The 26,602-nt window shown below is 44.4% G+C and overlaps 1 protein-coding gene across 2 annotated transcripts in view; it reads right to left on the reverse strand.

The window, feature by feature from the left end:
• The window catches only part of C11H11orf91 (chromosome 11 C11orf91 homolog), a 33,568-nt gene extending 7,192 nt beyond the window's left edge, over positions 1-26,376 (reverse strand). The window contains exons 1-3 of one of the 2 annotated variants that reach the window (XM_068261358.1): positions 25,922-26,376; positions 16,382-16,466; positions 14,901-15,016 (exon numbers count right to left, since the gene is read on the reverse strand). In XM_068261358.1, the coding sequence (XP_068117459.1) occupies positions 16,408-16,466; positions 25,922-26,288 (426 nt within the window). In that variant the 5' untranslated portion in view covers positions 26,289-26,376 and the 3' untranslated portion in view covers positions 14,901-15,016; positions 16,382-16,407. Of the gene's footprint in view, positions 1-14,900; positions 15,017-16,381; positions 16,467-25,921 lie in introns of those variants that run through there. The other variant, XM_068261357.1, reaches the window with a different exon arrangement.
• Positions 26,377-26,602: the final 226 nt, after the last annotated feature.

Genomic DNA, 26,602 nt, shown 5'->3' on the forward strand with positions numbered 1-26,602 from the left:
GGTTTAAAAGGCATTTTATAACAAGGTATGGAAAATTCATCTAGGAGAAAACTCATGAGAAAAAGTTAATTGCATATGGACCTTAGTGTTTGAACTGTGCACCTGAAAAAGAATTATTGCTGATTCAGATTTCTACGACTATGGCCCTTATCCAATTAACTTTTCTCATGATGTTTCCTTTAGGAGATCATTTTTCATCTTATCTAAAAAATAACTTTTTAGTAATAAAGTACTAAAAAGTAGGTGTAAAAGTAATATCAGTTATTTATTTATTGCTTGGTGGGAGCTTAGGTATTTGTATTGATAAGGTTTAAAAATATCACTTTGGAGAAACCTCAGGAGAAAGGTTAATAGGATGTGGGCCATTGGCCAATATGCAGTTAGCTCTTTCTCCTGAGTTGTCTCTTAGGAGATCATTTTTCATCTTCTCTTTAAGATAACTTTTCAGCACTCTGCAATTAGAAAAGTACCAAAAAGTAGGTGAAAAAGTACTATCCAATTTTTTCGGAGTATTTTCTTGCTTGCTGGTGGCCTAAAGGGCATTTTATTGACAGGGGCCCAAATGCAATTCACTTTTTCACCCGAGTTTTCTCCCAGGTGATATTTTCACAACTTGTAAATAAAATGACTTTTACACTACAATCAAGCAAATAAATAATCAACATAATTTTGACAGTACTTTTTCACCAACTTATAGGTACTTTTTCTATTGTAAAGTGCTGAAGATGAAAAATTATCTCCCAGGAGACAGCTCAGGAGAAAAAATGAATTGCATATGGCCCAGTGCCAGTGTGAACATGTCACATAGGGGAAAATTCAGGAGGAAAAGTAAATTGCATATGGGACAATGACTCTTTTTGCTGTAGGAAATCCCGGACATTTGTGTTCACTTCAGTCCCTCGCACGACTGCCACATTATAAAGTTGTGGACAGTCTTGGGGACGTGACTATGGAGTCATCACTACAGCGATTGTTGATCTGTAGGATAGTGAGACTGGTGACATGGCCAATTGTGGCAGGTTTCACATTGTGAGATTTGCCTAGTATGATTTATACTTCAGTGTTTACAATCCTATCAATTTTTTTTACTTTTTGTATTTTTCTTTTTTTTATATAGTTCATTTAGCTTGTGTTTTAGCGTGGTTACTGCATTTCTCTACTTTGTCCTTGTAAAAAAAAAACAAATATTAAAAAAAACCTCACATGTATGTACATATATATATGAAATGTATTTTTGTAATCTTTGTAAATATATATATTGTACATATATCACAAATATATGCAAAAGGCTAAGCTGCAATGACATGATCCTATGACTAACTTGAATCGGGGAATGTACAGTGTGTTTATGTGTGTAAATATATACAATGCTACAAATGGAAATGGCCTTGAAGTTACACAGACTAAACTACGAAGCTGCACTGTATATGAGGATCATTTTCTAGATCAGCTGCATTGATATCATCATTCTAAGCAAGCAAAATGCAATTATTGATGTTATGTTTCTTAAGTGACATATGCTACTGCTGCTTATTTGCCTGTAATAGTTATCTTATTACTGTACTATGTTTATTAAATTCATAAAATGACTTATTTTACCAGAATTTGCAGCATTCATCTTGACATCCGTGTGGCCTACTTATAGAATTTCCTTGACGGACCGGGGCCTCTATACATGAAGCAAATGACGCATCACAAACCCAATATGTGAGCACATTAGCCTCAATTCACTAAGCATTAGTGCATTCTGTAATGCAGAAAACAGCTGATTTTACAAATCACCTTGCCAAATGCCAATTCACTTAACCGTTTACTGAACTGAAAAGTAAAATAACAGTGAGGTAAATTACCGACTTGTGCGGTACATGCCTCAAGAACTGTCAATAAATTGCAATTCCCAAAGATTAAAACATTCGGTAAATCAAGTTACAGTGTTTGGTGTATACCTTCAGCTCTAACTCGCAGCCATTATGGAGAGCCAGACAGCCAATAGGGAGAGCCACACATCCCTGCTTCTTGCCCCATTTGATCCGATACTGTGGTTGGGGAAGGTTGCCTTAGAGCTGGAGGAGACATTTATGAAGGCTTTTCTGGATCCCTTTAGATGTGCATATCTTCTGTATACTGATGCACTGATAGCTCTTCTCTCTCTAGTTAGCATAGATGCACATCTAAAGGGATGATGGGGATGCAGTGGACACAAAATAGTATGGCTCATGCACAGACTGGTAAGAGAAGACAGATAGTTCGCTGCCAGAATTGCTCCACAGCTGTTAAATCCTTAACAAATTCAACTATTATCTGCACTAATACATTATTTTCAATTAAAAATGATGTGGGGTCCCCCCGAGCTTAGCTCCCAAGCCTCCTTAACCCCTTCTCACCAATGCAGGTTGGTATAGCCAGAATACAGAGCTTGGACCTCATTGGGCTCTGCAACCTGAACTCTGCCAGCCTGCACGGTCATTGATATTTTTTTTTAGGGGGCTCTGGAAGAGGTGGGGATCTGGGCCCTGAGAGGGTTTGTGGTGGCATCTGGGAGGTTCCCTTTTAACAAGGGGACCCCTAAATGCCTGCCCAAATGACATGGGTATAGGGGTACTAATGTACCCTTTAACCATTTCCAAAAAGTTACAATGAAAAAAGTCATTTAACAGCCTTAATTAACAGTAAATACCTTTAAAACCAGTATATACCATTAATTAATTTTCCAGTGCCAATATCTTTGGAATAATCCCATGCCAATATCCTCATGAGACTCGGCTGTAGATCCCTGATAAAACAATGCCCACGTATGTCCCACCATGTCACCGGAACTTGCCATACTAAAGTTTAATAAACCCCAGCAAAGCATCTTTAAATGTGCTGCCAGGGCTCTCCATTGGTCCTTGCCAAAAGTTTTTTTCGGGTCAGCAAAGTCTGAATTCAACAGCCATTTTCGACTCAAATTTAAGGACAACCCACTTTGAACACCAACACTAGTTATCAGGATTACACTTGTTCTCCGTTGTTCTCTGCTATTCTCCATCTCAGGGAAACAAGGAATATTTATTTGCACATCACAGGTATAGCAAAAGACTGGCTGACATGTTTCAGACTGAAGCGTCCTTAGTCATAGCCTTAAACAACATTTTTACAAGTGTAGCACTCACCCCCTAAGGAGCGGCTGAAGATAGATTTGGGTTCCCTACCGTACCAGCTGCAACTCACTTTAGAAACTGGACCCGACAATAATCATAGTAAAACCACTAACAGTGCGGCTTTAATAATAGCATATGAAGCCTTGTTAGAGCGGAATTTAGATAAACAGCAAACACATAAACATCAAACATGCAATAATAAACTGAGTGTGGGATAAGTCTGTCTATCACTTTAAAGAGAGTCTGAAGCGAGAATAAATCTCGCTTCAGACCTCATAAATAGCAGGGGCACGTGTGCCCCTGCTAAAACGCCGCTATAGCGCGGCTTAACGGGGGTCCCTTCACCCCTAAATCCCCCTCGGTGCAGCGGGGGAGCGCTTCCTGGTTGGGGCAGGGCTAACCGCCGCAGCCCTGCCCCACGCGCGTCTGTCAGCGCGTATCTCCGCCTCTCCCCCGCCCCTCTCAGTCTTCCTTCACTGAGAGGGGCGGGGGAGAGGCGGCGATGCGCCGCTGACAGACGCGACTGGAGGCAGGGCTGCAGCCGTTAGCCCTGCCTCCAGGAAGCAATAAATCTGCGACCTTTCTACGACACTCTTTTGCGGGGGGTGGGTTGGGGGTGAAGGGACCCCCGTTTAGCCGCGGGATAGCGGCGTTTTAGCAGGGGCACACGTGCCCCTGCTATTTATGAGCTCTGAAGCGAGATTTATTCTCGCTTCAGAGTCTCTTTAAGTCCCTGTCTATCCACTGGCCAGTGGCTATATAAGTTCTATGATGGCCGGCGTTGGGGCCCTTTGAGAGCGCTCCGTCCCTTTAAAGAGGGCACTTGTAATCCACAGGGAATGAAGGCAAACTATATAAAATGTATTCCGAAAGAGAGGATAAAAATAAAGGGTTTCTCAATCCTGAGAGTCAGCAATAAATCCAGAAAAAGAAAAAGGGATCTCTGTTATGGCTCCTATAGAAACTGTAATCAATTCTCTGCTTTCAGTCAGAAATAAACATGGCCGTGAGGCCTCTCACCAAATTACTGCTGTCCACAGTCTCAGATGAACCTGGGTCAGAAGGCAGGCAGATAGTCCACAAGTCCCTCTGTCCAGATGGATGTTCTCCTTCCCTCTCAGATGATGGAGGTACTCTCACCCGCAGCAATGTTTTTGTCCTGTGCCAACAGTCTGGCTGGAGGGGTTCAGTTCTGTGTCCTTCCCACACCACTCTCTTCCCTCTCCACACCCTGTTCCCCGTTCTCACTCCTCCCTCGGGAAACAAAAATCAGCTCTAAAAGTTCCACTCTGTTTAGGGGCAGGCAATGCATTTTGGAAAACAATGAAACAGCACCACCTAGGGGCAGAGCAGGGACAAGGTCCTCCAGCACCCAAGGCTGAGACACCAAAGTGCGCCCCTCCATCCCTTCCACCCCAGTCTTCACACACTGATTGCTATTAGACTAAGAGGGCCACAGGGCCCACAACCTCCCCAACACCTTAATATCTAGTTATCTGCCTTGCAGTCACTGCTATGTATCCCCTTTTCTTATTTCTTTCATACACAATTAGGAATGACAGCTGAATGAATTGTGCTCCCCCTCAGACTCTGCGCCCTGAGGCTGGAGCCTCTCCAGCCTATGCCTCGGCCCGGCCCTGCCTAGGGGCTACACACTCCCCCCACTAAAAGTCTTTGGTCCCCAAAGATAGGTTGGTAAGTTACAAACTAACCAAACTTTTGAACTTAACCGTTATATGGGGCCAGATAACAATTTGTAATATATTCATTAGACAGAGGTACTTTCCACCATGGGATGTCAGGAGCAGAGTGAAGTGAGTCACAAACTGATACAGCAGCTTGGGGTATTTGAGCCTCTAGGTTCCTGCGAACAGTGGTGATAGCTTGTTCAGAGCTCTTCCCCATGAAGTCATAGGTCAGCCTTTTGGGGGGTTGAATTGCACGCTTTCCTCTTTGTTCCAGAGGTAAAGGTGGTTCAATTTCAGCCAATTGTTCTGAAACTTCAGTAGATGGAGGTGAAGGTACTGCTACCGAGGTATTAGGTTCCAGTTCTTGCTCAGACCCAGGTAGACTTTCTTCAGGTTCTTGATCACAACTTTGTGGCATGAACTCTAGAGCGTCAGCTCTCAATGGGCTAGAATGAGGTTCAGCTACAGTTAAAGGGTTTGTATCTGCATCTGTTGGCCACAACCACTGCGCTCCTAAGTAATATTCCCAATCATTGTCCTCATCTTCATCATCATCTTCCTCTATCAAAGGGGGTGGCGAAGATCGAGTTACTGGAGCTCTTCTAGGAAGAATTCGTTCTACTGGTTGTGACACTCGTACGGCTTCACTGAGTGGTAGAAGGTGGTTGCGGTGCCAAGTCTTCAGGGGACCAGTCTTTCCCTCAGGACGAATTTGGTACACAGGAAGACCAGGTAGTTGAGCACACACAATATAGGGCTGTGAGCTCCACCTATCACTGAGCTTATGTTGTCCACGAAGACCAAGATTTCTCAGAAGGACTCGATCACCTGGTTGCAGATGGTGGATTCTCACTCTTAGATCATAGCGTCTTTTATTCTGCTGTTCCCTACTACTGGATGCAATTTGGGCCTTCTCATAAGCAGTCTTGAGGTTTCGCCTAAGTCGATCAACATATCCCTTGTGGGACGTAATAGAGGTATCATCAGGTGAGATGCCAAAGGCTAAGTCCACAGGCAATCTGGCTTCCCTGCCAAACATCAATAAGTAAGGGGAGTGCCCAGTAGAATCATGCTTTGTACTATTGTATGCATGAACCACAGCAGATATATGACGACTCCAGTGCTGTTTCTTTTCTGAAGGTAATGTCCCTAGCATATCTAGGAGTGTCCGATTAAATCTTTCTGGCTGAGGGTCCCCTTGAGGGTGGTATGGGGTAGTTCTTGATTTCTTCACACCCAACGTACTCAGTAACTCTTTGATGAGTTTGCTTTCAAAGTCTCTGCCCTGATCTGAATGTAACTTTTGAGGCAGGCCATAGTGAACAAAGAATTTCTCTATCAGGACTTTGGCTACGGTAGATGCTTTCTGGTCTTTGGTAGGGAAGGCTTGGGCATAGCGGGTGAAATGGTCGGTCACCACTAGAACATTTCCCTGTCCGCTAGAGTCCGGTTCCAAACACAGAAAGTCCATGCACACCAGTTCCATGGGACTTTGACTCTGTAAATGGCCCATTGGGGCAGCTCTGGAAGATAGGGTCTTCCTCTGTATGCATCTCAGGCAGGAATGACAGTAGCTTTCGACCTCAGCTTTCATGCAGGGCCAATAGAAACGGTCTCTGACTAGATGAAAAGTCCTTTCTGCTCCAAGATGGCCATGTTCATCATGTAGGGCTCCCAACACTGTAGTTCTGTGTTTCTTTGGAAGGAGCAACTGCCACTTTTCCTGTATGTCATCTACAGGTGCTTGTCTATAAATCAGTCCATTTCTAAGCTGAAGTCTGTTATATTCCTTGTAGACTAATTTTGCCTCCTCTGGAACTTCAGTTTGTAAGAGTTCTGGTTGCTGGCTTTCTAAAGCTTTCAATGTCAGTCGGCAAAGAGGGTCTTCTAATTGATCTCTCCTTAAATCTTGTCTGCTGAGGATGGGCAGACCTCCCTTCTTTACTTGAGTCAGATTGCAGTAGAAATCAGGGACTCCTGCAGCACTTACTCCAACAGCTCCTGCCCCTGCAGCTCCTCTGACCCTATGTTCAACCCCTTGACACAGGGCTTGGATCCCTTCTGGGGTCAATCGTATCCACTCTTCTTCAGATACCTCTGTATTGTAGGGTCTCCTAGACAGTGCATCAGCATCTCTGTTCCCAACCCCTGGACGATACTTCAGGCTGAACCGAAATCCAGCCAAGGCTGCCAACCACCGGTGACCTGTTGCATCTAGCTTGGCGGTTGTGAGAAGGTAGGTGAGTGGGTTGTTGTCTGTCTTGACTTCAAATTCAGTACCATACAAATAGTCCTTCAATTTGTCAACTACTGCCCACTTCAAGGCCAGGAACTCAAGTTTGTGGGTAGGGTAGTTTTTCTCTGATGGGGAGAGGCTTCGGCTCACATAAGCCACTGGTCTCAATTGTCCATCATGTTCTTGGTACAACACTCCACCGATCCCCTCTCGGCTAGCGTCAACATGTAGTTCATAGGGGCGAGCTGGATCAGCATAGGCTAAGACTGGTGCATGTGTCAAACCCCACTTTAACTTCTCAAAGGCTTGCTCACATTCATAAGTCCATTCGTCTTCAATAGCCTCTTTTGACTTCCGAGGTCCTTTGGCTGATTGGCTATGATTAGGTGGCTTAGAGTCATCTTCTTCACCATAATTTTTCAAGAGCTCATTGAGAGGTCGGGCAATCTTAGCAAATCCTTCAACGAATCTTCTATAGTATGAACAGAATCCCAGGAAGGATCTTAGCTCTGATACAGTTTTCGGTCTTGGCCAGGTTGTCACTGCTTCAAGTTTCCTGGGGTCAGTGGCCACCCCTTCAGCAGAAACTAAATGCCCCAGGTAAGTAACAGAAGGCATGCAGAACTGGCACTTTTCCAAGGATAACTTCAGCCCCTCTTCCCAAAGCCGGTCTAGCACTTTTTCTAAACGTTCTTCATGCTCTTCTAGAGTTCTTCCAAAAACAATTATATCATCCAAGTACACCAAAACTTCCACCAGGTGCATGTCACCCACTGTTCTTTCCATCAGACGCTGAAATGTAGCTGGGGCTCCAGTCAGGCCTTGAGGCATTCGGTTAAACTCAAAGAACCCAATGGGACAGATGAAAGCAGTTTTTTCTTTGTCTTCAGGATGCATGGGGATCTGATGGTAACCACTTCGAAGGTCCAAGACACTGAACCACTTTGCCCCTGAAAGGCAGTGCAATGCATCTTCTATGCGTGGTGTGGTATACTGGTCGGGAATGGTTCTTCGGTTTAGAGTGCGGTAGTCGATACACAGTCTGATTGACCCATTTTTCTTTCGCACCACCACAATGGGGGAGGCATAAGGACTCCTTGATTCTCTAATTATTCCTGTTCTTTTCAGTTCTGCAATCTGCTGTCTCAAGTCTTCTAAGTCACCAAACGGGATCCGACGTGATCTTTCTCGAAAGGGCTTGTCATCTTGCAGACGAATCCGATGTTGGGTACTATTGGCACAACCCACATCAAACTCATTTTTGGAAAATAGCTCCTGTTTTCTCAGTAACAGGTCCTGAAGACTCTTCTTCCATTCAGTGGGTGCAGGAGAATTTTCTGGATAGAAGCATTCTGTGGAAAGCCTATCTGCTGCTCCCCCCACTAAAACAGATGGTGAAACAGGGGTGGCTGAATTCACTTGTCCAAGCAGCATTTGGGAATTAAGTTTCACTGGGGAATCAGTAGTGTTACTAAGGCTTACAGGAACTCTTCCTTTAGTTCGCTGCAAATCTTTAGTTGGGACTACTTCAGGCACTAGCTGTAATCCAGTTTCTTCACCCTTTTTTCGATCTGCTTCTAACATAATATAGGGCCCTGGCTGTTTCCAACTCAGCCGTACTTCAGCTCTGAGACAGGCTACTTCACCAGGTTGCAGAACTCTCTCTTCTTTACCAAGCAGCCATAACTTCCCCACTCCCTCAGCTGGAGCTTCCTGTTCCTGGATCAGACCTTGGTATATGGGCCGCAGCAATGGGTGTAATTCCCCCTCAGCTAGATGAGCCTCGCGGGACAGTAATGGTTCTAGCATTCTCCTCACTAGATGTGTGTTTGTTCCCACTATCATGGAGCTCCTATCAGACCCTGGGGGTCGAGAGCACACAATCGCAAGGGCATCAAATGTTCCAGACTGTCCGAAGATCAATGGATCAGCTGATATATTGATCTGGAGATAACCATCATAGGGAAACTTCTTAGCACTAAGACCCCAGATTTCAAGATCTTCCAGCTTCTGCAAAGGCAAGTGTTTTAAATGCTTATCATAGAAGTCTTTGTACAAAAGGGTCACTTGTGCACCTGAGTCAAGGAGGGCTTTGGTGTAAATTCCTTCAACCTGAACAGGTATCACTGGTGATGGTCCTATTAGCTCAGCTGGGAATCTCCTGGAAACACTTGGGGCAGCGGGTCCTGCAGGTTTAGCATGTATCCTTCTCTTTCTCCTGACCCGTTTGTAGCAAGGTATCTCACAAGGTATTTTGGATTGTAGTGTATTTCTTTCCTGTTGAATGGAGTCAGACACAGAGGCAGGGGTTTTAAAATCTCCCTTTACTTTGTTCCTAATTTTAGGGATGGAGCGGACAGAGGAAGGTGGGCACCCGGGTGGCTCCTTCACCGAGGCCCTCTGTAGTTTCCCTGTGGCTTTCCAGGGCATCCTTGGTTCTTGTTGTACTTTAACCCAACCTCTTCTTTGATCCCAAAGGGACTTGAGCAAGTGCTTTTATAATGTCCTAGCCCTCCACAGTTGTAACAGATTCCTGGATTAGCTGGCTTCTTTAAACCAAGGGAAGACACAGCCTTTGTTTGCTCTAATACATCCTCTTTCATCTGATCTTGATGTTTGACGGTCAACTGGGTCAGCATGTGCATCATTTGGGACATTTGAGATTTAAGAGTGTCTATTTCGGAATTGACATCATCAGCACCCACTACTGCAACTTCAGCTGATCTTCGTGCATTGCCTTGTTCTCTGTCTTTAGCTTCTAACATAGCTTCTTCCTCTCTCACTGTCCTTATCAACTCAGGATAATGTAGTTCCTCATAATCTTTACTTGTCCTAAGTTGGAGCATGATGGGGTCTAAAGGCTGCGCCCCTCTCAAGACCTGTCGAACTCTAATCTTGTCCACCGTGCTTGGGACTAAGCCTTTCTTGAGTAATATTTGGTGCAGGATCTTATCCAGCCGTCCCATATATGAAGACAATTTTTCTCCTTTCTTCTGATAAGTGTGTTCAAATTGATACAGAAGGTCTGAGATCTTTTCTGTTCTCCCAAATACATCTTGTAGAATACTGAGATAGTCATAGGCTGTGCATTCAGGCTGACTGAGTTTTAGATTTCTCACTGCATCAGAAGCAGCTCCTCTCAAACTTTCAGCAATTCTTTGTTTCTTTTGCGCCTCAGGGACATCCCACTCATCCAGCCCCTGCATAGCCTGGTCCATCCACCCCTCAAAGTCTTCTTCTCCAGATGGGACAGGTGTTTTCCCTGAAAAAAAACGCAGCTTTCTATAGCCATATCCTGTTGGGGCATCAGGGACCTTCAGGCAGCGCTCCATGACTTTCTCAAATTTTTCAAAGAAGTTTGCTTGTGAGTCTGTGCTAGGTGCAGACATGCTAGGGGCTAAAACATTTGGTGGGCGTGCCTGTGTTGTATCAACTTTGCTTGCTTGTGAACCTGGGTGGCTGTGACCACGTGGCGAATGCGGGCTGCAGACCATTCATTTCCTGGAAGGCTAAGTATAATGCACAGTTCTGGCCTAGCTTTCTGATGGTCACACCACTTGGTAGCAGCTTCTGGGTCCATTCTGCCTTCGCTCATTTTCTCTGGCAGAGGGGTAGGAAATCCCGGACGAGCCCCCACGTGTAGCACTCACCCCCTAAGGAGCGGCTGAAGATAGATTTGGGTTCCCTACCGTACCAGCTGCAACTCACTTCAGAAACTGGACCCGACAATAATCATAGTAAAACCACTAACAGTGCGGCTTTAATAATAGCATATGAAGCCTTGTTAGAGCAGAATTTAGATAAACAGCAAACACATAAACATCAAACATGCAATAATAAACTGAGTGTGGGATAAGTCTGTCTATCACTTTAAGTCCCTGTCTATCCACTGGCCAGTGGCTATATTAGTTCTATGATGGCCGGCGTTGGGGCCCTTTGAGAGCGCTCCGTCCCTTTAAAGAGGGCACTTGTAATCCACAGGGAATGAAGGCAAACTATATAAAATGTATTCCGAAAGAGAGGATAAAAATAAAGGGTTTCTCAATCCTGAGAGTCAGCAATAAATCCAGAAAAAGAAAAAGGGATCTCTGTTATGGCTCCTATAGAAACTGTAATCAATTCTCTGCTTTCAGTCAGAAATAAACATGGCCGTGAGGCCTCTCACCAAATCACTGCTGTCCACAGTCTCAGATGAACCTGGGTCAGAATGCAGGCAGATAGTCCACAAGTCCCTCTGTCCAGATGGATGTTCTCCTTCCCTCTCAGATGATGGAGGTACTCTCACCCGCAGCAATGTTTTTGTCCTGTGCCAACAGTCTGGCTGGAGGGGTTCAGTTCTGTGTCCTTCCCACACCACTCTCTTCCCTCTCCACACCCTGTTCCCCGTTCTCACTCCTCCCTCGGGAAACAAAAATCAGCTCTAAAAGTTCCACTCTGTTTAGGGGCAGGCAATGCATTTTGGAAAACAATGAAACAGCACCACCTAGGGGCTACACAAGGTATATATACCCTAAGACACACACCCTCAGGGTGTACAAATAAGGAAGTTACATCAGTATTTAAAGGCAAACTACCCCTAACCTTGTACATAGTCATGGAACTAAAACAATACATAAAAACACAAATCTTTATTAAATATGATACAAAAAAAGCACATAACTAGTTAAAAAGAATCTAAGACCTTAGGAATGTGAAAGTGACTGCTTTACTTTGCATACGCTCATTTTATTCTGGATTGTAGTAAAGTTAGCAGCGTAGAAGTCAGCACTAGCATAGTCCCTGGCTGCCTGTATGAAAACAGCAGAACTTTTAATGAGATATGGATCCGCTCCTCACAAGGACGGCTTCCTGGAGGCTGGAACTTGGCCTTGTGCTATACGATGCTTGGAAGTAATGCTGCAGGCCAAACGGCAACTTGAGCTCTTTTATCTTCTTGCAGACTAGCAGAGCAGACCTATCAGTTTGCAATCTCATTAAAAATGTACTTTAATTCAAAGAAGATTTGATTTTGTATTATTAAGAATAAATGAAAATGAATGCTGCAGTGAGCATAGCCTGAAAAAAAGCAATGTACTCAGGCTGATTTGTTACTGTCCCATGTCTATCAAAATAGATTTTAAACTAAAACTGTACTTCTCTGCAACCATGGTGACGGTACACGATTGAACTTGAAGTACTTTTATAATGCATTATATTGACCACAATTGCTACAGATCGGGATGGGTGGGAAGTACCTTATTTTTCATTATAGAAGACGCACTTTTTCTTCCCCAAAAAGGGGGAGAAAAAGTCCCTGCATCTTACATGGCAAATACAGGGAGTCCCCAACTTACGAACACCCGCCACGATGTCGGGAACTACCTGCATTGTCCCCGTGTGTCCTCCTCCGCTGCCCCTTGTGTCCCTTCCGCTGCTTGTGTATAGTTGCAAGGAGCAGCATCACTGGCTTGCCTAATCCTTCGGCTCCAGTGGCAATCACAGATTTCTCCTGCACTGCTCCCCTAGTGCTAGCTATTGCTGATCATGCGATCCGCAGAAGCTGGCACTAGGGGTGCAGTGCGGGAGAGCTAGTAACTAGACTCGTGCAGCGGAGAACACGCATGGGGGACACAGGAGGACACGTGGGGCACACATGAGGTACAAGGGAGGCACAATAATTTGGGGAGAACATCTACAAGACGCTCCTGGGCTAAGGAAGCACCAGGTGTAGTATACTTTTTTCCCTTTTTTTTGTCCTCTAAATCTAGGTGCGTCTTATAGTCTGGAACGTCTTATATGCCGAAAGATATGGTATCTAGTGCTACTCGCTACACTTACAATGGGCAGGTACGGAGGAGTGCTTTACTGGCCATAAGTGCTGATGAAGCGGTGGGATGAGAGGTAGATTCTGTACTGGCCACTCTTGCTATGGGGGTGAGGGGATGAGTGCTATACTGACCATACTTGATGTTTGGAAGAGGTAGGGACACACTTTATACTGACCATGCTTTCTATTGAAAAGGGCAAAAAGATTTTATACTGGCCAGGGTATGGTTTTATACTACTGGCTACTTGCTATGGGTGTGGGGCACTATACTGGCCATATTTGATATTTGGGGAGTGGGAAAAGAGGGTCCTATACTGGCCATGCTTGCTATTGGAGGGGCAGAGGGGTGGTATATTGCCCACACGTGGTCTGCGGGAGGGGAGGGCTGTTAGGCTGAAAACACTTTCTACTTTGCTGTGGGGGGAGGGCTAGGAGGCAAGCTATGCTGGCCACTTTTTGTTGGGAAAAGGGGAGTTATAAAAAAAATAATGCACAGATATAACCTTTTATAGAGGAGACTGAAGCTGAAACTTAACTTTTAATAAATAGATTAAAACTGATAAACATGCTGATTGCTAACCATTAACATGACTCCAAATGCAGTGGGTTACAGGATTGGTCTAGGCAAGTAACCTCAACTCACACTGCCATATAAGCTTAAACGCAGTATACATGGCAGTGTGAGTTGAGGTTTCTTGCCTAGGCCAATCCTCTAACCCAGTGTTCCCCAACACTGTCCTCACCTGTGCATGTTTGTGGTTTTCTGCAAAATATGTACTGTCGGTGGGCTTTGAGGACGGGTTGAGGAACTGTGCTCCGCCTCTAACCCACTGCATTTGGAATCATGTTAACCTCCTTAGCGGTATGGACGCATTGTTACGTCCATTACCGCCGGAGGTCGCCGCTCAGGCCCCGCTGGGCCGATTTGAATAATTTTTTTTTCAAAACACGCAGCAAGCACTTTGCTTGCTGCGTGTCTCAACCGATCGCCGCCGCTCGCCGCCGATCCGCCGCTACCTGCCGCGATGCAGGGCCCCCCCAGGCGAGACTCCGTGCGCTGCCTGGCCAATCAGTGCCAGGCAGCGCTGTGGGGTGGATCGGATTCCCCTTTGACGTCACGACGTCAATGACGTGATCCCGCCCCGTCGCCATGGCGACGGGGGAAGCCCTCCAAGAAATCCCGTTCTTTGAACGGGATCTCTTGATCTTTGATCGCCGAAGGCTGGGGGAATTGGCGCTGAGCAGCGGCTATCATGTAGCGAGACGTTGTCTCGCTACATGAAAATTTTTTTTTTAAAAAAACTTATTTGCTGCCCCCTGGCGGATTTTAATAAACCGCCAGGGAGGTTAATGGTTAGCAATCAGCATGTTCATCAGTTTTAATCTGTTAGTTATTATAAGTTGACTTTTAGCTCCAGTTTCCACTATAAAAGGTTATATCTGTACATTAGTTTAATTCAGGTGTGTGTTCTGAAGAGTGGAGTTATATTATCCATACATGTTATGAAGGTGGTGGTAGTGGGAAGTGGAGGGTCAGGAGTTATGGGGTTCATATAACAAAGTGCATAAATCAGTGACAATATCTGGCTTGGGCTGTATGGCTTGTATTTCTTCATTTTCACGGTGCTCCATGCACTTTATTGTTATATGAACTCATGACAAAGCCCCTTTTTAGGAGTGAAGCATGTTTTTCATGTTGGTTGTTTCAATTGTTTGTTCCGGTCCTTGTCTCTCCAAGTCCCTGAAATTACACCTTGAAAAACGTGACTTTTGGCTAAAGTCAAACTTTCAGACAGGGAGATGCCGTCTCACCCTCCCATCACCTCCCCTTTAAAGCGTATGTGAACGAACATGCTGCATAGTAAAATAAACATGGGTACATATAGCGCTAAACCTATTTAGAACTTCCCTGTGTTCAGTTATTATTTCTATTTTTTGCATTGCAAGAGCCAATAGACCAATGTTTTACATATGCAAATTAAAGGCGTAACTACAAATCACCCCCCCCCCCAGCAAACCTTTGATGGTCCATTGTCCACACCCATTTCCACCTCCCACTATGGTGACTCCTACAGCCTACAGACTCATCTGCCAGAGGTCATTTAACAAGGGTGGTCATTATGCGGTTCCCCCCACCAACACACACCTAAAACAAGGGAGACCAAAATAAATAATTAGCTTTGAGTTTGAGAACACTCTGGTGTGATCTAGGATTGTTTGCTCAGCCAGATACAAGTGTTTTGGCTTCTGTTTACTATTCAGGAGACTATGGGCTGTAATCCACTACAGTTATAATGCCTCATAGGCGTAACTGTAGGGGAGCTGCCCAAGGCTCCTGTCTCCAATACAGAAATTTAGCATATCCTCCTGATTAACTGTTATTTTTGTTAGGATCTGAACAAACTAGATTTTATGTCACATTGATATGACAAATGTCCACACATCAGTGATCACATTTAAAGAGCAACTGTACTGAAAATAACATAATAAACAAAAAAATTACTTATATTTTACAACATTCATTTATAAATTATTTACTCAGTGTTTGTCTATTGTAAAATCTTTTTTCACTATGATTAATTTATCACAGGTGGCCACATGTTAAAGATGCGTACACACGCACTACTATAAGGAACGACCGTCAGACCCTCCTGCTGGGCGTGAGTTCCAGCGATAGTAGAACGAGTGTACAGTCTGTCGGCAGACTGATAACACTGTTTCTGAACGATCAGTTCATCAGATCGTTCAGAAACAATCAGTCTTCTGCCGACAGAATGTACACACGCTCTACTATCGCTGGAACTCACGCCCAGCAGGAGGGTCTGACGGTCGTTCCTTATAGTAGTGCGTGTGTAGGCACCTTTAGTCCTGTCAGTTTATCCTTGCAGAATGTTTGTTTACTGAGAGTTCTATTCACAGAGGGAGGTACTGCTTGTTTGGCAACTGGAAAAAGCCATTATTTCGTACAATACAAGGAGGTTCACAGACAGCAAACTTTCAGGATCATGGCCATGACATTACACCATGGGAGGGGTTTCACTACAATATCAGCCACACAGAACCCCTCCCCCCAACCCTGATGATCTATGCAAGAAAAGTTAAAGATTTCTTATAGGAAAGGGGGTATCAGCTACTGATTGGGATGAAGTTTAATCCTGCGTTCCTCTTTAACCCCTGAAAGTGAAAATAAGCATATGAGACACCAGTGCAGTTCTATATATCATGGCTACTATATATATATCGATATCGTTTCCGCGTGAAAATTCACGTTTGCGTGCGAAAACGTTATCGTTTCGCGCAAAAATTCACAATCTCGCGCAATGCGAAAATTCTCGCGAAAACGGCTGTGCTAACAGTTAGCACTCTTTTGTGAATCAAGCCCTATATATATATAATTATTTCTTGAGTTTATTTTCAGTTCATGTTTTCTTTAACAGCCTAGCAAACATTTTATTATCCCATTGCCTTTTATAATACATTTGATAAAGTCCACAGTTTATCTTTTCCTAACCTTGCAATATGGGCTGCTGTTCGCCTCTACAGTTTAGTCTTTAGGCGGAGCCTTATCTTCTTTCTCCTAGTGTTCAAAGGAAAGTCTGAAATACAAAAACACATAGAGATGAAACTTTTTGCAGACAAAGCCCTCATTATATCATTTAACAAATTATACCTGAATTGCATAACTTTGCTCTAACTGCTCAGAATTACTCTCCCGATCGTATGCTGAGTGATGCTGTGCCAGTCACTCGGAAGCTCTTCTTGACATCTTCAAAGATCATCTTTCTTCTTAAACAAAGAATGATTGTAACTAGTTTCTAGTCTCTGAACAATCTAAAATTAGGGAGGAATGGTTTCTGATTCTGTATATGTAAAAGTATTATTTTATTGGAATATTACGGAACAATGTTTTTTTCTATAGCCCAGATCTAGACTGGGTCTCAAACTTGAACCTGGCTACCTCTCACGGCTTGTCAGATTTAAACTAACTGCACACTTTCATGCCCCTTTCACACACAGGGCTCAATTCACGAAAGTATGATAACTGCTATCACAGCAGTTATCACGTGAGCTGGCGTGAGCTTTTCACGTGAAAAGTGCACCTGATCGCACGCAAACGTTTGATTCGATTAAACCTTGCGCGCGTCAGCTCGCGTGATAACTGCTGTGCTAGCAGTTATCATACTTTCGTGAATCGAGCCCATAATGCACAGCATCGCGTTGTGGTATGCTCCCCCGCCGTTACCCCACTGCAGTGGCCATTAGAATCTATGACAATGGCCACACTACTCACGGTGTGAAACAATGCGGTGGAAGTGGTTACAAATATGCAGAGGCGAGACAGACTCTGGGGTGCTTTGTGGCACTGCAGACATTTGCATTGGAGTCTATGGCACTGTAACAATCTATTTAGATGTTGCGGAGTGGCACGTAAGAGCTGATCAAACAAAAGTCAGTGACATAATTCCTGTCCAGCAGGGAGCATGTCACTGTATTGGGGGCGGAACAATAAAAAATCACCCTGTCAGCGATGTCTGCCGCAGGGTGTGGGAAATGCTCCGGGCTTTCATGCCGCAGGACAATTGCACTGCATCATATGTGAAAGTAGACTTAAAGTGAACCTCCGGACTAAAAATCGACTCAGCAGCACTGAAAAGGCCTGGTGTTTCTTTAACAGTTTCACAGCATCAGAACTTTGTTTCTCTTATCCAAGCCTCATTTTTAGCTGCACAGAAGAAAACTGCCCAGGCTTTTTTCTACTGATGCTGTGCAAAGCATGATGGGATTTCTGATGTTGTTGCTCTCGTTCTGCTGTTTTGGTGCAATTTTTTTTTTTACATTTTAAATTTGACATTTGAAGCCTAGCGTGTGCAGCTGGGAGGGGTTATCAGGACACAGGACAGTAGGAACTGTGTCTCCTGCTCCTTGTCACCTCCTTTCAACCAAAAAGATGGCTGCCCCCATGACAAAGATGGCAGCCCCCATGAATCACAAACATTTGCCTGTTCTTTTAAAACAGGGTGGGTAAAAGATTATATTACCTATCTATTCTATTTAACATAACTAATGTAACTTAATGACAGTATGTTTGTTTAGGCTGAAGTTCCCCTTTAAGCAAACCTGAACTGAAAATAAACTTAATTAATTTTTATGTGTAGTAGCATTAAGATGTAGAACCACCCTGCAGTCTTATATTGCTATTTTCAATTTAAGGCGTTGAGTTGTAACAGCAGTAGCCATGTCAATGTGACATGCAATCTTGTTCATTCAGTTGTCAACAAAAAGAATAAAATTTTTACCTGTCAGCGTTCCCCCATTCATTTGGTCATAACGTTATACTGCTTCTCACACTAGAATGATATATATCTTGTTTTTTTCGCCAAAAATTAGGGGTTTGATTCACTATAACAAATAGCGAGCGTTACCTCCTGTAACACACACTATCTCCTTTTGCTCCCCTTCCTGCAGGCTTAGCGAGCTTTATCAGGCGTCTATTTGAAAAGGGCGCCTGAAAAAAGGGCGCCTGGTTTAGCCCATATATGCCAAATTCGGCTACAAAAAGGGTGCCTGGTGTAGCCCATATACCAACTTCAGCTAAGGGCGCCTGGTGTAGCCCATATACCAACTTCAGCTAAGGGCGCCTGGTGTAGCCCATATACCAACTTCGGCTACAAAGGGCGCCTGGTGTAGCTAAGCCTATATATTCTAAATTCGGCTACAAAGGGCGTCCGGTGTAGCCCATATATATCAAATTCCGCTACAAAGGGCGCCTGGTGTAGCCCATATATGCCAAATTAGGCTACAAAGGGTGTCTGGTGTAGCCCATATATGCCAAATTAGGCTACAAAGGGCGCCTGTTGTAGCCCATATATGCCATAAGTTTTAGTTTATAAAAAGGATGCTGTTATAGGCAAAATGTGTTGGGCTATAAAAGGGCTCTAGATATAGCTGAGAAAAGTGATTACTATGACCTAACTTCTCCCTACTCTCACACAGAACCCTCCCCTGATGATGCCTAACCCTAACCCCCCTGGTGGTGCCTAACCATAACCCCTCCCTGGTAGTGCCTAACCCTAAGACAGCCCCTGGTTATTACTATGACCTAACTTCTCCCTACTCTCACAAATAACCCTCCCCTAACCCTAACCCCCCTGGTGGTGCCTAACCTTAAGACCCCCCAGGTGGTGCCTAACCCTAAGACTCTCCTGGTGGTGCCTAACCCTAAGACTCCCCAGGTGGTGCCTAACCCTAAGACTGCCCTGGTGGTGCCTAACCCTAAGACCCCCCAGGTGGTGCCTAACCCTAAGACTCTCCTGGTGGTGCCTAACCCTAAGACTCCCCAGGTGGTGCCTAACCCTAAGACTGCCCTGGTGGTGCCTAACCCTAAGACCCCCCAGGTGGTGTCTAATACTAAGACTCCCCAGGTGGTGCCTAACCCTAAGACTGCCCTGGTGGTGCCTAACCTTAAGACCCCCCAGGTGGTGCCTAATCCTAAAAACCCCCAGGTGGTGCCTAATCCTAACCCCCCCCCCTCAAAAATATCAGCTATAAAAGGGTGCCCTTTTGTAGCAGAATAAAAAACCTTGTAGTTTTAAAATCTTGTAGCTGAATAAAAAATATGGGCTACAAAGGGGCACCCTTTTGTAGCAGAATCAAAAACCTTGTAACCGAAGAAAAAATATGGGCTACAAAGGGGTGCCCTACTGTAGCCAAAAACCTTGTAGCCAAAAAAAATATGAGCTACAAAGGGGCGCCCTACTGTAGCGAAAACCTTGTAGCTGAAAAAATTATGGGCTGCAAAGGGGCGCCCTACTGTAGCCTAAAACCTTGTAGCCAAAAAAATGGGTGGGCTACAAAGGGGTGCCCTACTGTAGCCGAAAACCTTGTAGCCCCAAAAAAATATGAGCTACAAAGGGGCGCCCTACTGTAGCTGAAAACCTTGTAGCCAAAAAAATGGGTGGGCTACAATGGGGCGCCCGCTTGTAGCCTATATCAAAACTCGGGTGCCCTTTTCACCACCTTGTAGCCCATATTTCCAGAAATAACATTGATGTCTATGGAGGTGCCCTCTTCATACAGGCAGCTCAGGCACCCTCTTCAATCGATCCCCTTGTTTTTTCCTGCATGCCAATCCTAGTGGTTTTACTTCTTAATGTTCCTGACAATTTTGACATTTTAGCTGTGTCACTACTGATATAGAAACTTAAAAAAAAACACTTTATTTTTAATAGTAATAATAATATTTTCTATATACGCCCCGCACTGCACGGCTGGCAATTACGTTTTTTGTTTATTGACCTGATGAAGCGGGCTGTGTCCCGTGAAACGCGTTTTCTACAGTTTAACCCTTTAATTGTAATAAAGACTACCTATGTGAGTCTACCTACTAACTTTCCACCTATGTGAGTCTTCCGATGAGGTAAGATAACTCTTTTTATTTTTATTTTATTTTATTTGAATGTCCTATATTGGCTTTAATAAGTTCTAAGGGCGCCTCCACCGATTTGCCTCCTTATTTTTTAATAGGCTCACAGTCACTTTAATTTAAAAATAATAAAACCTTTTTTTTTTCAACTAACTTTATGTGAATGATTACTGGTAGCAGTAATCATTCACAATTAGAAAAGTGCATGAGCATGCAGCACATGTGCATGCACAATTGGGGAGGCCACGTGCATCTGCGACGGGGGCCTGCACGAGGCGCGCAAACAGCGGACATACCTCGCACATCTAGGAACACAGTGAGGCATAGATATGGACGTACCAGATACGTCCAAAAACAGGAATAGGTTAAGCGTGACATTTTCTATTATGAAGCAATCAAGCAAATTAATTCAATATGTTAACAAAAATGTTAAAGAGGAACTCCAGTGAAAATAATGTAATAAAAAAAGTGCTTTATTTTTACAATAATTATGTATAAATCATTCAGTCAGTTTTTGCCCATTGTAAAATCTTTCCTCTCCCTGATTTATATTTTGACATTTATCACATGGTGACACTTTTACTGCTGGCAGGTGATTTAGCTGCTGCTTGCTTTTTTGGCAGTTCGAAACAGCTGTAAACAGCTATTTCCCAAGAAAATGGTCCTTACAGTCTCCTGTGGGAGGGGCTTCACCACAATATCAGCCATACAGAGCCCCCTGATGATCCATTTGTAAAATGGGGTATCAGCTACTGATTGGGATGAAGTTCAATTCTTGGTCATGGTTTCTCTTTAAGCTCCAAAATGTCTGGATCAATAAGGACTCCTTTCTCAAGAAGTGCAATTGAATCAATATAGCCTTTGCAAGCCAGTGCACTCACTCATATAATGTGCATGTCTCAGGCGCTTGCCGCTAAATGCATCATGCGACTGAGTGCGCTGGCATGCTTGCATGGACTATATTGGTTGATTCAATCTCACTCCTCGAGAAAGGAGTACTAAATGTGCCACATCTTCATTATACAATTTAACCACTTTTCTGTAATATGAGGGACTGCATACATTTAATAAAGCCACAAGTAAATTTGGGTGCAAACAGTGGCGTCGCTAGGGCCTTTGATCCGGCAACGCCACCTTCCACGAACCTGTTGCCATGGTGCCCCGGATCTATTGAGCGGCAGGAGGGGGCACTGGGCACAGCGGTGGGGGGAGTGGGCAGTTAAAAACTCACCTTCTGTTCGGATCGACGCAGCACAGCCTCCATCTTCTTCCGACTTCCTCCCCCAGCCTCCGTCGCCTTGGTTACAGTGCCCACTGTGATGACGTGACCAATGTCATCACAGGGGGCACTGTAACCAAGGCGACGGATACCGGGGGAGGAAGTTGGAAGAAGATGGAGGCTGTGCTGTGTCGATCCGAATGGAAGGTGAGTTTTGAACTGCCAGCTCCCCCCCGCCGCTCCGCTCAGCGCCCCGCCTCCTTACTCGGGTCAGGGCACAATTCTAGCTAACCTACACTGGGGAAAGCTACCTATCTAATCTATACTGGGGGAAACTACCTATCTAATCTAAACTGGGGGGGAAGCTACCTATCTAAACTATACTGGGGGAAGCTACCTATCTAATCTATACTGGGGGAAGCTACCTATCTAATCTATACTGGGGTAAGTTACCTATCTAAAATATACTGGGGAAGCTACCTATCTAATCTATACTGGGAGCACCTACCTATCTAACCTATAATGGGGGAAGCTACCTATCTAACCTATAGCAGGGGCATAGCTAGAAGGTTTTGTGCTACTGGGCATATGCGGACCACACTCGCTCATGCCCAGTAGAGTTGCGGCACAAGATAGAAGGAGTTTATGGGCGGAAGAGGTGGGGTTGAAGAGCATTTGGGAACAGAGCTGAATTTAGATCATACAGGCAGGCAGTGCAATGAATATAGGCCTCCTCCCTCCTTTCCACCCTATCCAGTCAGTTGAAAGGGTGCCCAGGCAAAATCTCAGTCCAAGAGGCAAGGAGATATTGCAATTAATATTGTACTGCTGCAGAGGCCATTTAACTGTTGTCTGCAGGCCGCACTTGTGTTTTCTGACAGATGTGTAGTTTCCAAATACCAGAATTAAGTAGCTTGGTTCCCCAGATTACAGAATTGAACTGTGCCCCCGGATACATAGATTAAGTAGCCATGGCATCATTAAGTCCATAAATATAGTAGCCATGTGCCTCAAGATTAAAAAAATAAGTAGTCAGATGCTTTCCGATAGAACAGTTACATAGTCACATGTTTATAGATTAACAAATTAAGAGTCACATGCCTCGGGTTAAACAAATCAAGTAGTCACATGCCTCCGGATAAAAAAAATTGAGCAGTAACGTCCCTAGAAAGTAATATGTAAACCAATGTGTCTCCGTATTTGCAGGTAGACAGACGCTTCAGTTTAGGTATCCAGATGAACCCCCAGTGTGGGTATCCAGATGTGTCCCCCTTCCCAGCCCTGTATAGGTAGCCAGATGACCCCTCCCCCCAGTATAGGTCGGGAACTTTATATGTACCCCCCTCCTTTAGCATAGGTAGCTAGATGTCTTTCCCCCATCAGTACAAATAGTCCTATGGCCCCTTCCCAGTCAGTACAGATGGCCACATCACTCCTTGAATAGAAAGTCAGATGAGCCCTTCAGTATAGGTAGCCAGATGACCCCCCATCAGTACCTTTAGTATAGGCAGCCAGATGACCTGCCCTTCAGTATAGGAAGCCAGACAACACCCAACAGTATAAGAGGCAACATGATCCCCCAGTATGGGCATTCAGATGTCTCTTCCCATTCAGTATAGGTAGCCAAATGACCCCTCCTTCAGTATAGGTGGCCAGATAACCTCCTCTTCAGTAAAGGTAGCCCCTGTAACGGTCTGCTCAGCTGTCTGCACGGGCAGACGGCTGTTTGTCCATTCCTTAAAGAGAACCTGTACTGAGTAAAAATATTTAAAATAAACACATGAGGTAACTTCAAATGAACATTACATAGTTACCCTGCCAGTTCCTCTCAGAAGCGCTCCATTTTCTTCTGACAATTATCCCTTCCAGTTCTGACAACATTTTGTCAGATCTGAAATATATCAGTTGCTGTCAGTAAAATATCAGTTGCTGTCAGTTATAGCTGAGAGGAAAACTGATGTACCAGGTAATATCCATGCTTCCCTATGGCTCAAGTGGGTGATGTTACAGTTTAAAGGAATACTATTGATACCCAAGTGTTCTAAAATGACAATGTACAAATAATGTCTAAGTAGCTGTGTAAACATTTTCCTACTTTTCATGTTAAATATCAGAGGCAAAAGCTGTAATTTATTGAGGGTAGGATTTAGCTATATTGGGACAAATCAATTGCAGAAGGGGTGTCTGCTTCAATGCACAGCCAGAGTTGCATATCAGACTACAGAAAGCAAATATCAAACATATCAAACTCTGAAAGCAAAAACAATATGAAGAAGCTGTGACAATTAGTTACATCTCCTCTGCTCTCTTTAGACACTTCAGTCAGAAACACAGGACACAGGAGCTGCAGCTGTTGGGAGCTCTCTTCTCTGTCACACACAGAGCTACACATAGAGTTGACTGATCAAGTGTGAGGGGAACTTCCCCTCTCCTCATGGCTCAGTCAGCCGTCAGTTTTGGCGTCAGTAAACTTTGAATGTATTTTGCTAACAGTAAACAAAGAAGTTGCTACTAAAATGTATACACCAGTACTTAGCAGCACTTCCCAAACAATTCCTGTGTCAATTGAAAAAAATATGTGAATCGATAGTATTCCTTTAACTGTGTGCTGACCAGAAAGCTGTTATGGGTAGTGGCCATTTTCAAAATGGAGGACGGAAAATTCCCTTGATCACAGTGAACAAACAGGACGCGGGACAGTAGAAAGACACTGAGGAGTAGACTACATGGAAGGTAATTATGACTTGTGTATGCTTATTTTGACTTTTAATTTTCAGTTCAGGTTTTCTTTAAGTCTGAGGGCTGCAGGTCTCTGGAAAAAAGACCTGCCTGTGCTTTGCAAGTTTCAGACCTGCTCTGCTGCTGGGCAATTTGCATACACTTGTCATGCAAACGGCCTAGCTACCTTCTTTGAAGGCTTGCAGTATAAATGCCATGTGATCCCAGAGTCCTTTGCTGCTCATAGAGGTTTGTTCCTGCTGGACTCGCCTGGAGTGTCAGCCACTGCTATCTTAGTATAGTTAATTCTTGGGGAGTGCTCCTTGCATTCCTAGTTAGTGCAGTCAGTTTGTGTATATTTGTACTGCCTATTCTGTCCTGTCTTGTTTGTCGCGATTGCGCTGTCGCCAGCGGCGGTTGATAGCGAAGCGTTCTGTCTTGTTTGGATCACACTAGCCTCTAGCGGTAGCAGCTGTGGATCCTTCTGATCTGAGTTCCTGGAGTGTAAGCTGGAGCAGCGGTTGCTACTGGCTACCTCTTTTTTCTGTCTTGTCTGTTTGTGCTCATTTGTGTTACTTGTGGCTAGTTAGGGTGGCGTGCTTGTCTCTGTTGCGCTTTTCGTGCGGAGACCACGCGGTAAACGCGTTCGCTGTTGCGAATGAGTGCGGTGTTCCCGTTTAGCTAGCGTTTATTATTTTCCTTATCTTTTATTGTTGTTTGCTGTGCCTTTGCTACTCTCGTGCTCTGTCCTGCTCAGTCTGGTGTCACTATTTGGCAATCGCCATTCTTGCGATTGCGTTCCCACTTCGTATCCGCAGTTGTGTGTTCACCGTCGCTGGGTGGCGACTAGTTTGGTGGACACACATTGATTCTGTCTCTATGCTCTCTCTCTTTGGGGGCTATCTTGCCTTGTGTTGCTTCTCTTTGTACAATTTCCATCTGGCATTCGTGGCAGTGCAGAGGGTTTATTCCTCTGCACTCCACAGCTCCATCTGCCGGTGGGAATTCCCCTCTACTGGTGCTTGCACCAAAAGCTGGGTTCTATTATTTTGACACGCTTGTGGAGGATTTCCAAAGTGTCAGCGCACATCTTGTGCGCTGACCATGGAGATATCCCACAATCATTACAGCCCCCTCCCCCCCACTAAAGGTAATCAGAGGTCCCCGACCTCCTTCAGTATAAGGAGCTAGTAGTAACCACTGCTGCCTCACTCACAACTCTGCTGTTAGGAGGCATGCCCCGAGGACTGGGTCTGTGTGCTGGTGGCTCTGGGCTGTCAACTGCCTGAGTGCCAAGTCACCCCTTGATCTCCTGGCCTAGGCCCGGGCCTTTAGGCCTTTCTATAAATACGTGTTTTAAATACCAGTGATTTTTTTAGCACTTACTCCTTTTGTTTGTGGCAATTTAAAAAAAATACATTCAAGGTGGTAAATCATAGTTCTCCAACACATTTTATATATTGCCCAGTTATCCAATAGGAAAATGTTGCCAAATGTCATGTTCATATCTCTTCTCTAACAAATTAGATTAGCTGCAAAAATGGCACAACAGATTCCAAAAATGAATAAATAAAAATGATAAATGTATTTTTATGCAGATAAATTATCATATGTGTCTGACTGTCATTTGAAGCTCTCATTAATGAAAAAGGTATATTTATATGTTAGGATATTGGTTGGTGTTTACATACCTTTTGAAATGTCATTCCTATCCAGTATGATAGCCATGAGCTCCTCCTGCTTATGTTGGATTTCCTGCTCAATCCAATGATCCTCATGGCTTGGTTGGGGAGGTTTGAAGTCCTCTGGGTGGGGTGTGTAGAAGAAACTCAAAGGATCATAGCTAATGTCTGATAAACCATTTGGCCAGGGTGGCATTTCCTCTGCCTGGGCCTGTACCTGTTTGGGACCATCACCTTGGGTGGAGACATCTTTAGCCTCAGGCGTTGCTGTCAGATACATCTCATGTTCCTCCGACAACTTACTGCTGTGCGCTGGAAAGGTAGCAAAGTCCGGGTCATGCAGGGAAGGAAAGTAGTTTGGCCACGGCTTAGCCATCTTTAGATAATAGTAGTATTCTGCTGGCAGTTGTGTCCAGTACAGATATAAATCCTCACGGGTCAATGCCAGTTACAATACATGGCAGTTACAGCAAAGGAAGTGATGTCATATCTCGCAAGTGCACAGGACCCTTTAAAACCTTGCTGCAGTCACAAATGACAAACATATGACCCTGCGACAGACAGTGCAATATGCATTATTATTATTTAGCATTTTTATAGCGCCAACATCTTACACAGCGCTGTACAGAGTATATTGCCTTGTCACTTAACTGTCCCTGAGAGGGGCTCACAATCTAATCCTTAGCATAT

Source organism: Hyperolius riggenbachi, chromosome 11, assembly GCF_040937935.1.
Source record: "Hyperolius riggenbachi isolate aHypRig1 chromosome 11, aHypRig1.pri, whole genome shotgun sequence".
Lineage (NCBI taxonomy): Eukaryota > Metazoa > Chordata > Amphibia > Anura > Hyperoliidae > Hyperolius > Hyperolius riggenbachi.